This window comes from Acinonyx jubatus, chromosome B1 (assembly GCF_027475565.1).
Source record: "Acinonyx jubatus isolate Ajub_Pintada_27869175 chromosome B1, VMU_Ajub_asm_v1.0, whole genome shotgun sequence".
NCBI classification, from domain to species: Eukaryota; Metazoa; Chordata; class Mammalia; order Carnivora; family Felidae; genus Acinonyx; species Acinonyx jubatus.
In genome coordinates, this window is record NC_069382.1 from 120,904,164 (window position 1) to 120,918,284 (window position 14,121).

General features: G+C 34.9%; 1 protein-coding gene and 1 pseudogene across 4 annotated transcripts in view; one reads left to right on the forward strand and one right to left on the reverse strand.

Annotated features, from left to right (window-relative positions):
- The window catches only part of STPG2 (sperm tail PG-rich repeat containing 2), a 598,009-nt gene that overhangs the window by 30,773 nt on the left and 553,115 nt on the right, over positions 1–14,121 (forward strand). For all 4 annotated transcript variants that reach the window (XM_053217109.1, XM_053217110.1, XM_053217112.1 and 1 more), the window contains 2 exons: positions 307–419; positions 3,786–3,897. In XM_053217109.1, the coding sequence (XP_053073084.1) occupies positions 307–419; positions 3,786–3,897 (225 nt within the window). The remainder of the gene's footprint in view (positions 1–306; positions 420–3,785; positions 3,898–14,121) is intronic.
- On the reverse strand, positions 7,973–8,426 carry LOC106967325 (60S ribosomal protein L37-like; annotated as a pseudogene).

Genomic DNA, 14,121 nt, shown 5'->3' on the forward strand with positions numbered 1-14,121 from the left:
TGAGAAGCTCATCTTTATTGCCCTTAAGGTTTTAGATTGCTTCGTGCACTGCCAAGACAAAGCCGTTCATATTGATTGAGGATATACTAAAGCTAGACATACTTTTCCCCTAGAGTCTTGGCTGAGTCAGGAGTGGGATGGGGCACAGCGGCAATAACTTAGGTTGAAGGAGACTTTAGCATTTGTTAGTGGAACCCCCTTGACTAAGGCTGTCCTTGTTTTAGATTTAGACCCAAATAAAATGAAACATTGTTTCATGACTCTTTTAAACTATGTCTCATGTTCACCTTTTTAATTTTTTTTAAGGATTTTTCCAATGCAACTTTGAAATATAAGGGGATACATTTTGGCAACTCTTTGGGAAGACTCCAGTTTCCTATGAAGTCAGGGCCTGGTCCTGGGCAGTATGATATAGTCCAGTAAGTAAAAGTAATATGCTTTTAATGTAGTTCTTGACTGGAAAGTATTCTAATAATTTAGGACAGGCTGTTATGAAAGGACAAATCAGTATGAATAACTCCAAGAAGTATTATATTTTGGAATAGGCTATATGAAAACTATTGCTTTTTTTGCGAGCCAGATCCTGTGTTACCTGCTTTACATGTATTACCTCATTTAATCATTGCAAGTCTCTGTGTAGTCACTGTTATACATATTTATCACTGAAAAATGCAAGGGTCAAAAAATAATTAACATTTAAGATCATGAGGCTGTTAAGTGACAGAGCTAGACTTTAACTGAGGTCTGTTTGTAATTGTACAGCCCATGTGTCTGAGTACTAAAATATGCACAGAAGATCAGAGAAAATACAACAGAAGATGACTCAGTATTTATCTTGTCCCTGGCTCTGGTGTCCATTCTTCTGACTAAATGATAGATTTATAAACCATTCTTATTGGAGGTGGGGGGTGGCAGGGTCAGAGCCATAGCATCAGATTGAAAGTTATATTTATGAAGTTTAAGAAATGCATTTCCGGACAAATAACTCTTTCTATCTTTATTCTCTCCTCCTACAGTAAGGCCTTAGACATAGGTACCTGGAGGGGAAAATTGAGAAACAATACTATGTTGTTCTCAGAACCTGTCACCTGCTTTCATTGTTAAAAATTTTAAACAGGATCCAGCTTATCTGCCTGATTCTTTCTCTAATAGAATGAGTTTTCTTCTAAGAAGTCCCACAGTGATTACCTATCTAATTAGTTTCCTACACAGATTTAGACTCATCTATATGCCAGTGGTGGATGTAGCTTAGGCTCTCTTGCTTGGACTCCCTTGCTAATGTTCATTCATTGAACAAACATTGTTTGAATTCTTGCTATGTGCTAGTACTAAACATAGTAACTGAGAATTAAAAGAATAAAACATGGTTCTTGTTTTGGGGAATTTATACCTGTTCTCTTTTCTTTTTCATTTTTTTCACTCTCCTAATATAGGAGGTACATCTTGTACTTTTATTCTTTTAGTAGTTACATGAGAACTTTAATATGTACATTTAGCTTAATGGGGTCTAAACTTAATATCTTTGTCATTCTTCCAAACAAAACAAAGTCTGTGAAATGGTTTTACTAACTCTGCTCATCCCCTTGACATATGCTTTTGTTATTCACTATCCTAATCTTGTCTTTTTTTCTTCCATTTTGGCTGATTTGCTTATCTGTTTAATCTGTCTGTCTGCCTGCTTGCCTTGCCTACCTTCTCATCAGTTTTATTGAGGTTTAATTAACATGAAGCAAAATTAACTTTTCAAAGGTATGTGTTCTCTGATGATTGCTTTCTTTCCATTTCACTACACTTCTGACTAAATACTTCAGGCATAACCAGGACTCCGTCTAACCGTGTTGCTCTGATTTTGCTTGGTAGTTTTTCCTACATTTCTTTTGCTTCTTGAATTATCGCCCACTCCCATTCTAATTACTGGCTTTGTAATGTTACTTTCTCTTTGAGCTTTTTTTTATTTCCTGCATTTCTTCTTCCATTTGCATTTTTCACTTTTGCTTGTAGGAATGTACTCATACAGATTGCATTCCAGACTGCTTCAGTTATGTCACCATTTCCATAACTTGTCTGCTCTTTGGTGTTGCTGCCTTCACTGTACCTTTTAGTTGGAATTGTCTTGGTTCCTTCTGGTAACTGACATTTCTACCCTTTTTTAACTTTTTTTTTTTTTTTTTACTTTTTTGCTTTATTGATCAAGTGAGACTTGTTCTGGGAGATCTGATATAGTATAAAAGTGGAGATACTTGGTCATTGAATTGTAAATGGGAAGACAAACTTCTAGGTCTCTTTTTGGGAAAGACACCAACCTAAATGATATGTGATCTTTCTGATCTCCCAAATATAAATTTGATAATCCATACAGCTATTTGAGGTTTTGAAAACAAGTTAATTTGTTGAATTTCATGTGAAAAGAATCAACAAAGTGAGCATTTACCAGTGAACTGAAATGTTAAATGTATATTTAAATCATAGCAATGTCAAAGAAAATAATTGCAATTATGTGACTTAAACATTTGTTTTTAAGTTTTTCTATTAATCTGTTTTTGAAAATGCTTATGTTCAGTATAGTTCATTAGAAATGTTTAATATGAGGTTTTTTGGATGTTCTGTTTAAGAAATGGAGAAAACAGTATAGTCAGTATAACCTATTAAATAATAATTCTTGTAATAATAATAGCTAATGGCTACTGTGTACTTATGGGCCATGTATGGCATTAAACACTTCACCTATATTATCCACTTTAATCATTACAATCTTGAGAATTGGTTGTTACTGTTTCCAATTAGGTGAAGAATCTACTTTGAAGATTAGAGAAGTAAGATGATTTGTGTAAGGTCACACAGCTAATAGATAACAATGCTAGAATTCACATCAGGATGTCTGATTCTGAAGCTTGTGGGCTCCTAATCACTGTTTACTTAGTTTCTTATTCTTTCTTGAGGTTGTGGTTTCAGAGAAAAATCTTCAGAGAAAAATAAAGCTTTCTCTTTTGTTTTCAAAGGTCTTTATGCCTTTTTTTTTATTTTGTGCTATAAATAGCATAGAACTTTACCCTCTCATTTTAGTTGAGATATCAGGGGATTTGAAATTTGAAAGATGTTTTCTGTTAAATAGAATTCACAGGAAAAAATTTTTGGTAACTTTTTATTTAAGCTCTGGATTAAAATGAGCAAACAAACCCTGAACCAAACAAACCTCTGGACATAAATCCTACATCCTATTTTTTTATTTGGAGTAATTATTAGTATAGGTTTATTATAATGCTCTGAATTGGAAAATGCAGAACTAACCAACATAACCAGGTTTTTTTTTTTTTTTTTTTGAGAGAGAGAGAGAATGAGCAGGGGAGGGCTAGAGAAAGGAGAGAGAGAATCTCTCCAGGGCTCCATCTCACAACCCTGAGATCATGACCTGAGCTGAAATCAGGAGTCGGACACCTAACTGACTGAGCCACCCAGGCTCCCCCTACGTTTTTTAAAAATGTTTATTTTATTTTTTGAGTGAGAGTGAGAGAGAAAGGGGGAGGGACACAGAGAGAGAGGGACAGGTGGTCTGAAGCGGGTTCTGTGCTGGCAGCAGAGAGCCTGATGCAGGACTTGAACTCATAAACTGCAAGGTCATAATCTGAGCTGAAATTGGGCGCTTAACTGACTGAGCCACCCAGGCTCCTCATTATTGCATACGTTTTAAGCAGGAAACATTAGTGTAAAAGTATTCTCTTTGCTTAAGTAAATAATTATGTCTTTGAAATTGAGAGTTCCTCAATTTCTTTCTGACTTTTCTAAAGGAAAAAGACACCTCATTATGAAAATATTAATATCAAGAAAGATCAACAGCAAAATCATTGCTTATATCTCCCACGATTTTATGAAGTAATAATACAGCAGGAGGAAAAAAAGGTAAGTTGAAATGTAGCTAGTTCATCTACTTTCTATGTTTTAAGATCATTGACTGATAATTACAAGGTTAGAGTAGTCTTTGGATTTATCATGCCTGGTAGTTAGTTGTTATTCAGTGAATATTGCTGAAGGAACTATACTTAAAATCTCCAAGTGATTACCATCTCTGCTTGATCACCTCTTGTGATAAAGAACTCACTAGCCCTAAGGTTTATTGTTTCACTAGTGGACAACTCTGTTTCTTACAATTTCCTTCTTAAACTGACCTAAACTTGCCTGCTTTCTGCCTACTTTTTCTCCCTCTTCCTATGCTTTCTTTTTAGTCTTTTTCTAGTAAGGATAAAAGTTCTAACTATTTTTGACTATTCTTATTATGTAACTTCATGATAGTTTATTTTCCTTTGAAGTTGTCTAGGGATCTTCTTAAAGTAGTTTGTAAGTCTCCTCTCTGTCTGTCTCTCTTTTTAATCTGATACTAGAACTAAGCATAATATTCTTGGTATGGTCTGATTTGTACATGGGATTTTCATCCTCCTTCTGGATAGTATATATTTATTAATATAAAACCCAAAATTCCATTAATTTTTTTTTGTAGCTATGCTTCAGTTTACTTATTTAGAAATTGTAGGCAAATAAAGCCCTGGAACTTTTTTTTTCCTCTTCAGTATAGTTTTTATATTTAAACATAAAAACTTGAATGATGGACTATTACATAGACATAAAAAAGGACGAGATCCTGCTGTTTGCAACAACCTGGTTGAACGTAGAGAATATTCTACTAGGTGAAATAAATCAGACTGAGAAAGAGAAATATTGTGTGATTTCACTCATATGTGGAGTTTAAAAGAACAGAACAAAAGGATAGAGAAATAAGCAGACAGCAGAATCAGACCTATAAATGTGTAGAACAAACTGATGGTTGCCAGAGGAAAGGAGTGGAGGGGGTTGACAGGGAGTGGGAGATACAGGTTTATAGTTATGGAATGAATAAGTCATGAGAATAAAGGGGACAGAAAGGGAGTATAGTTAGTGATATTGTAATAGTGTTACATGGTGACACATGGTAGCTACACTTGTAGCAAGCATAGCGTAATGTATCTAGCAATTGAATCACTACGGTGTATATCTGAAACTAATGTAACATTATGTATTAACTATACTCAAGTAAAAAATCAAAAAAAAAACTTTGAAGAGTATAGAATAAAAATTTTTAAATGAACCCATTTAGAGTAAGGATAAATACATGATTCACAGCTGAAAAATCAATAGCTATTTCAATAAGAATTTTCTCTGCATTTGATTTCCTTAGTCTTCCCCTGAATATCAATCAGCAATGAAAAGTATTGTTTCTAGAAATGAAAAGACATGATAATAGAATAATATAATTGTTTTTATAGGATTACAATTATAAGTCTCAAACAGGATAAAAAGTGTATAATTTGGAATCATGAGAGATAATGGTCTGTAGTTTTCTATATTTGTAATTTTTTTTTCTGGTTTTGGTATTAGGGTTATGGTGGTTTCATAGAATGAGAGGAAGTATTCCCTCTGCTTCTATCCTCTGAAAGAGTTTGTAGAGAATTGATCTAAGTTGTTCCTTTAATGTTTGGTAAAATTCACCAGTGAATCCATCTGGGCTTGGTGCTTTCTTTTTTTAGAAAGGTTATTAATTATGGATTCAATTTTTAAAATAGATATATGCCTATTCAGATCATCTATTTTTTCTTGTGTGAGTTTGAAAGCTTGAGTCTTTTCAAGGAATTGGTCCATTTTATCAGGCTTATCAAATGTATGAGCATAGAGTTCATAATGTTCCTTTATTCTTTTAATGTTTGTGAGATCTGTAGTGATGTTCTTTCCTTCATTTCTGATATCAGTAATTTGTGCCCTCTCTCTTTTTTTCTTAGTTTGTCTGGCTAGAGACTTATAGATTTGATTGATATTTTTAAAGACCAACTTTTGTTTTCATTATTTTTCATTTATTTTTAATGTTATTGATTTCTGCTCTAATTCTACTTATTTCTTTCCTTTTACCTACTTTCAATTTAATTTGTTTTTTTAAGTTTTCCTAAGATGGGAACTTAGATTTCCATATATGCTTTCATTGCTATTAATGATGTCAATTATATCTAGTTTATTGATATTGATGATATTATTGATTGCAACTATGTCCTTATTGATTTTATGCCTGCCTGAGAAAGGGGTGTTGAAGTCTTGAACTGTGAGATTTCTATTTGCAGATCTATTGGTTTTTGCCCCATTTAGTTTGCTGCATTGTTGTTAGACACATACACGTTAAAAATTGTCTTCTTGGAGAAGTGGCCTCTTTATAATTATGTAATGATCTTCTTTAGCCCTGATAAGCTTCCTTGCTTTGAAATCTGTACTGTCTGAAATTACACCTAGTCATGCTTTCCTTTGATTAGTGTTAGCATGGTGTGTTTTTCTCCATTTGCTTTTAATTTATAGATATAGATATAGATATAGATATATAATATCTGTCTTTTAATTGGTAAATTTAGATCATTGACATTCAAGGATCTTTGATATAGTTGGATTAATATCTACCACATTTGTTACTGTTTTCTATTTGATGCCCTTGTTTTTTGCTCCTATTTTTCTCATTCATTCTTTTTCTGCCTTTTGTGGTTCTCATCTCTTCTTGCCTTCTGTTTTCTTTATTCATTAGAGCCCTTAGCCTAGTAATCCTACTTGTTTTAAGTTTCACATCTGATGATGGTATTCTTCCTGCCATGTCTGGCTCTGATGCTTGCCCTGTTTCTTCTAATTTTTTTTTTATATTTGTTGTAATTTCTTCTTAATAACTAGATGTCTTAGTCTGTTTGGGTTGCTATAATAGAATATCACAGATGGGGTAGCTTATAAATAAGAGAAATTTATTCCTTATAGCTCTGGGAGTCTGGGAAGTCCCAAGATAAAGGTGGCAACAGATTCAGTTCTGTTGAGAGCTCACTTATGGTTCATAGGTCATCTTTTTGCTGTGTCTTTACATGGTGGAAGGGGCAAGGGAGGTATCTTGGGTGACTTTGCTGTTATTGTTGTTCAAATAAGGACACTAATCTCATCTATCAGAGCTCTGTGCTCATGAGTTAATCACTTCCCAAAGGTGCCACCTCCAAATAACATCACATAGGGGATTAGGTTTAACATGAATTTTGGGGGGATACAAAAATTCTATCTGTATAACTTGACATGATGTATTAGGCAAATAAACTAAATATGACTTTAGTATGTAAATAGTATTTAGTATTGTAAATTGTAAATTTAGTATTGTAAATATGACTTTAGTAATGTGGTGGTAAGGTATGGGGGAGGGGAAGAGTTTTTAGTTCTGTGATTAGCTCTTAGTATTTTAGTGAGCCCATGCCTCTGCACTGGACTAAATTTCACAAGTCTTTCTCAGTTTTTTCCCCCTCTTAGATGGGTTAGAATGGCTAGTGTGGGTTGGAGTTAGGTATTTCCTTTATCTTGTGTGGAAGGCTAGAGGTGACTGGAGTTGTGCATTTCCATTCTGTAGGTCAATTATGTGCTGATAATGCGCCAGCAAGTTGGGCTCTGGTTAGTTTGATTTTCCAGAGAGCTTATCTTGTTAAGAAAAACAGAATGTTCTGGTATATTTCAAAATGCTGCTTTTCCCTCTTCCCCTGCCAGATGCACAAAGGGGTTTTTCTCCAGTATTTACTGTGAGAACCTAGTTGAGTTCCTGGAAGTAAACCAGATTGTGGGGTCCTCCCCTATGACTTGGCCCATGGTGTTTTTACCTCTCAGATTTGTCTTCACTGGGCCTCCAGCAATTCTTCAATTACAGTTTAGGTATTCCTATACAGAGCAAATCTCTGCTCTGGTAAGCTGTGACTCCCTGTATTTGCTTGTCTGTCTCTCCGATCTTGTGGGCAGTGGTTTGCCCTGTGTTTTTTGCTCTTTCATGGATCTAAGGAGAATTTGAGTTTACATTCTGTTCAGGTTTCTACTTGTTGTTAGGGAGGAATGATGATATCCAAGTTCTTATGTGCAGAAATGGAAACTGGAATACAGGAAATTAGTTTACTTTTTTTCTTAAACCAGAACATTTATTGTATGATTAATCACTGAAATCCTTAAGATGAACTGGATGGTGCAACAGTTGCCTTTTTGGGTTTAGGTGTTGTTTCTTCACGAAATCCATGCCTTAATCTGTGGTATATAATTTTTAGAGGCCTCATTAGATCAGTCCCAGTGGTATTTCACCTTTTAGCCTTGGCACTCCAGTTATTCTCTCTTCTGCTTGGCAGGATAGCTACATTGGCCATAGGTCAACTTCTGAAGATGTGGTAGGGCTGAGAGCCATAGTAGTGATATAATGTGTGGTTCTTATTATGATGCTTTCCAAATGATGACGTCCCTTTTGTCATCTTGTTTTTGTGGTTGAGACCAAAGAGAGGAAATGAGTCTTTTAAACATAAAATATTTTCTGGAAGTCACATCAAGAAGATGGTGAACTAGGAGTCCTGACACTCATTCCGCTCCCCTCCGCCCCCCAAAAGAAACAAACTATAAACAACTACATACTGATGAAAATAGCTATGGGAGAGCTTAGAGTACAATGAAGAAGCTACATAAACCCTTAGGAGCTCAAACTCAGGATGGCCACATAGAAAAGTATAAGAGGCATTTTATCTGCTTCACACCATCCCTCAGTCCACCATAGTTTGATGCCAAGAAGGATGTCAGTAGTGTAACTTGCTACCATGTGTGAAGACAGCAGGAGGACCCTTGCAGCCCTTGTTACCATTATGGATATTTGAAACTTTTGCTACTGAGGATCCCTGCAGTCTTCACTGATGCTTAACCCAGCAGATGGAGCTGTCTGGAGTCCATCCCATTGTGCCTCCATTGGAGAAGGAGACACCAGGGCTGGAGCTGCCATTCATGTCTCATAACCATGTACAAACCCAAGACCCTGACTGGACCCAGCTCTAGGAGGATCCCTTTGGCCATGACTTCCTCCTGTGGGGAAAAGGAGAACAGGGGAATTGCAGCGGCTTTTGACACTGACGACCCAGTAGCCTTCGATGCTGCCACAGAACCCTGTGGTTTTTGACCATGTTGACCTCAGGTGTCCTAGCTTCATAGAGTGTATACTGCTGCACCCTCCCTGAAGTCAAAACCTCCTTGGTGGTTCCCCTTTCCTTTGGAGTTAGAGCCATTGTGCCCTACTCAGCTGGTGGCCTGACAATAACTCATAGGTCTTTTCCCACTGAAGATAGTCCATAAAATCTAGAAGAGGTGACTGCTCCCTCAAATGTGCAGACATCAATGCAAGGCTATAAGAAACACATAAAAAAATCAAGGAAACAGGGCACCACTAAAAGAACACTGTAATTATAGTAACTGGCTCTGAAGAAAGGGAGATCTGTCAATAAATTCAAAATTATTGTTTTAAGAAAGCTCATTTAGCTACAGGAGAACAAAGACAACTCAGTGAAATCAAGATAATAATTGAAGAAAATATGAAGTTTAACAGAGAAAGAAATCACAAAAGATAACCAGACAAATTCTGGAGCTAAAGAATACAGTGAATAAAATGAAAAAATGCAATGAAGAGCTTCAATAATAGACTCAATCATGCGAAGAGAGAATCTGCCAACTCAAAGAAAGTTCATTTGAAATTATCCAGTCAAAGGAAAGAAAAAGTAAAAGAATGAAAAAGAGTGAGGAAATCTTACAGGCTCTATAGGACATCATGTGAGAATCAATATATGCACTTTGGGAATCTCAGTAGGAGAAGAGAGAAAAAGGGGCAGAAAGAAATAATGGCTGAAAACTTCCCAAATCTTTGGAAGGACATGGTCATTAGTATTCATGCAGCTCAAAAGTCTTGAAATAGGATCAACCCAAAAGAGATTACACTGAGACACATTATACTTAAATTATGAAAAGTCAACAGCAAAGACGGAATTTTTAATGCAGTAAGAGAAAACTAATTCATCACGTATTAGACTCCTCTCCCCCAAACTGTTCCCTAAGAATATAAGTTTATTTTTCAGTAGAAACCTTGAGGCCAGTTGAGAGTGAGAGGATATATTCAAAGTGCTAAGGGAAAAAAACACAGCCAAATAAGAATACTATACCCAGAAACATTCCTTAAAAATAGGGAGATAATGTATTTCCCAGACAAACAATAACTAAGAGAATTTGTCACCCTTAGACCTACTTCATAAGATATGCTTAAGGGATTTCTTAAAACTGAAAACATGCTAAACAGCAGCATGGAAATATAGGACAACATAAATTCCATAGATAAAGGTACATACATAAACACATACAGATTACTATAGTAGTAAAGATAGTATGTAAATTTCTTGAACTCTAAAAATATATATATATTTAGCTAAAAATATATATTAAAAAAAATTTTTTTTTTTTGAGAGAGAGACAGAGACAGAGTTTGAGCCAGGGAGGGGCAGAGAGAGAGACAGAATCCGAAGTAGGTTCTAGGTTCTGAGTTATCAGCACTGAACCTGACACGGGGCTCGAATCCACAAACTGCAAGATCATGACCTGAGCTGAAGTTGGGCACCCAACTGACTGAGCCAGCCAACCGTCCTGATAAATATATTTTTTAATGGCACACAATTTAAAAAGAAGCAAAATGTCTATAAGAGCACAAACTATATATGCATGTGGAGGTAATAAAAGGTTAGTATTTTTGTATGTGATTAAAGTTAAATTAAAATGGAAGGTCATAATTATAAGATATGTTGTATAACTCTTGAGCTAACCATGAAAAAAACCTATAACAGGTACACAAAAGATGAAGAGAAAAAAAAAACAAACAAATCACTACAAAAAATTATCCAGTAAGAAAGGAGCACAAGAAGAGAAAGATAAAACCATTATAAGGCACAGAGAAAATAATTTTTTTAAATGGCAATAATAAATTTCTTACTTATCAATAATTACCGTAAATGTAAATACATCAAATTCACCAATTAAAAGGCCTGTAGTGCCTGAATATATTTAAAAAAAAAAACAAGCAAGATCCAGTGATATGCTATGAGACACACTTTATTTTTATTTTTTTAATTTTTTTCAACGTTTATTTACTTTTGGGACAGAGAGAGACAGAGCATGAACGGGGGAGGGGCAGAGAGAGAGGGAGACACAGAATCAGAAACAGGCTCCAGGCTCTGAGCCATCAGCCCAGAGCCTGACCCAGGGCTCGAACTCACGGACCGCGAGATCGTGACCTGGCTGAAGTCGGACGCTTAACCGACTGTGCCACCCAGGCGCCCCTGAGACACACTTTAGAATTAAAGATACACATAGGCCAAAAGTAAAGGGATGATAAAAGATGTTTCATGCAAATAATGATCAATAGAAAGTGGGGTTCGTTATATGTATGTCAGAAAAAAATAGAATTCAAGTTTAAAACTATCTCTAGTGACAAAGAAGGTCGGTATATAATGATCAAAAGGTCATCTCAACAGGAAGGTATAACGATTATATATGTACTCAATATCAGTGCACCTAACATATAAAACAAATATTGACATATCTTAAGACAAAAATTGACAGCTATACAAAATAGTAGGAATGAGTACAGAAATATTTGACTTGAACAACATTATAGACCAAATAGATTCAACTGACCTATGTAGAAATTTCTACCCAAGAACAGAATATACATTCTACTTAAAGGCACACTGAAAATTCTGCAGGATACATATCTTGAAAGGTCACAAAACAAGTCTTAACAAGTTTAAGAACATCAAAATAATTCCAGCTATCTTTTCTGACCACAATGGAATAAAAATAGAAATCAACAATAGCAAGAAAATGGGAAAATGTATAAATACATTGAAACTAAACAACATTCTCTTAAAAATCATTGGGTCAAACAAGTATCTGTTGATAGATGAATGGCTAAAAGATGATGTGTTGTGTATATACAATGGAATATTACTCAGCCATAAAAAAATGAAATCTTGCCATTTGCAACAGCATAGGTGGAGGTAGAAGGTATATTGTAAGTGAAATTAAGTCAGAGAAAGATAAATACCATATGATTTCAGTTATATATGGAATTTAAGAAGCAAAACAAAAAAAGACAACAAAAACACACACTCACACTCATATACAGAGAAGAAACTGGTGGTTGCCAGAGAGGAGGTGAGTGGGGGAATGGGTGACATGGATAGAGGTGATTAGTAGTACACTTATCTTTAAAAATTTTTAAATGTTTATTTATATTAGAGAGAGAGAGAGAGAGAGAGAGAGAGAGAAAGAGAGAGAACAAGTGGAGAAGGGCAGAGAGAGAGACAGAGACAGTATCTGAAGCAGACTCCAGACTCTGAGCCTTCAACACAGAGCCTGATGTGGGGCTTGAACCCACGAGCTGTGAGATCATGACCTGAGCCGAAGTTGGATGCTTAACTGACCGAGCCACCTAGGCACCCCAGGAGTACACTTATCTTGATGAATGTTGAAAAATGTATAGAATTGTTGGATTACATTGTATACCTGAAAGTAATTATAACACTGTATGTTAATTATACTTGAATAAAAAAATAGTCATTTAAAAAAACAAGAAGGAAAAATAATAAAAGAAAAAATCATTGGGTCAAAGATGAAATCAAAAGGAAAATTTAAAAGGTATTTTGAAACAAATGAAAACAAAACATACCAAAACTATGGGCTGCAGCAAAAGCAGTTCTCAAAGGGATGTTTTAGTGAATAATACTTACATGAGAACAGAAGAAAAATCTCAACCTAACTTTACACCACAGGGAACTAAAAAATAAGAACAAACTAAGCCAAATTAGCTGAAGGGAGGAAATGATAAAGGTTAGAGCAGAAATGGGTCAAATGGAGAACAACAAACAACAAAAAAGAACAAAACTAAGAGTTGGTGTTTTAAAAGGTAAAATTGATGAACTGTTAGAGTAAGAAAAAGACAGAAAAGACTCAAATAAAATCAGTTGAAAGAGTAGATATTACAATGGATGCCTGAGAAATAAAGTGAATTGTAAGGGACTGTTATGAACAACTGTATACCAACAAACTGTACAGCCTAAAAGAAATGAATAAATTCCTAGAAACATACAACCTAGCAAAACTGAATCAGGAGAAAGTAGAAAGTCTGAACAGACCAATAACAAGGAGACTTACTTGGTAATAAAAAAATTTCCCAACAAAGAAAAGCCCAGGACCCATTATCTTGGGTAGATTCTACTACACATTCAAAGAAGAATTAATACCAATCCTTAAAATTTTCCAGAAAATAGAAGTGGGAACATTTCCAAACTCATTTTATGAGGTTAGCATCACCCTGATACCCTAACCAGGCAGACACTCCCAAGAAAAGAAAACTACAAGCCAATATTCCTGATGAACATTGTTGTAAAAATCCCTAATAAAATATCAGCAGTTAAATAAAAAAATTGACAGCACATTTAAAGGATCATATACCATGGCTGAATGTGATTTATCCCAGGGATGCAAAGATGGTTCAACATACACAACATGATAGAACAACTTAAGAAAATGGAAGGAAAAAACCCCATGTGATCATTTCAATAGATATAGAAAAAGCATTTGATAAAGTTCAACAGTCATTCATGGTTGAAACTGAACAAAAGCAGTATGGAAGGATCTAACATCAATAGAAAAAATGAAAATGGTAACTATCTTAGATGATGGATATATATTAATTAGCTTGAATATGGTGATTATTTCACTATATTTATATATCAAATGATCAAATGGTACACCTTAAATATATACCACTATCATTTTTGCTCTTATCTTGTATTTTTCATTTACATGTATTGTAAATTAAATGCCAAAATATTATGTCAGTATTATCCTGTGATACATCACTGTTATTTGCTATACATGGAAAAACTGTAAAAGATAAGGAATGGTTATAGCACAAGTCTTGGTGAGTTGGGGGAGTGGATGGTAGAAGATGTGAACACTATAAAGAGCTGAAGATTTGATTGCTGCTTAGTGTGTCCTTTTCTAGTGAAATCTAATGTATAGTCTAATTTGACCATATTTAAGGGGAAGCTAATTCTAATTATATATACTTGTAAGTACAAATTTTAAACAAAATATTGTGTTTACCTAGGGGCTTATCTGTTCTAACTATATGCAGTTAGCCTCTTTTTCCTTTAAAAATAAACTCTGAAAACAATTTTGATAAACTAAGAATATTGAGGT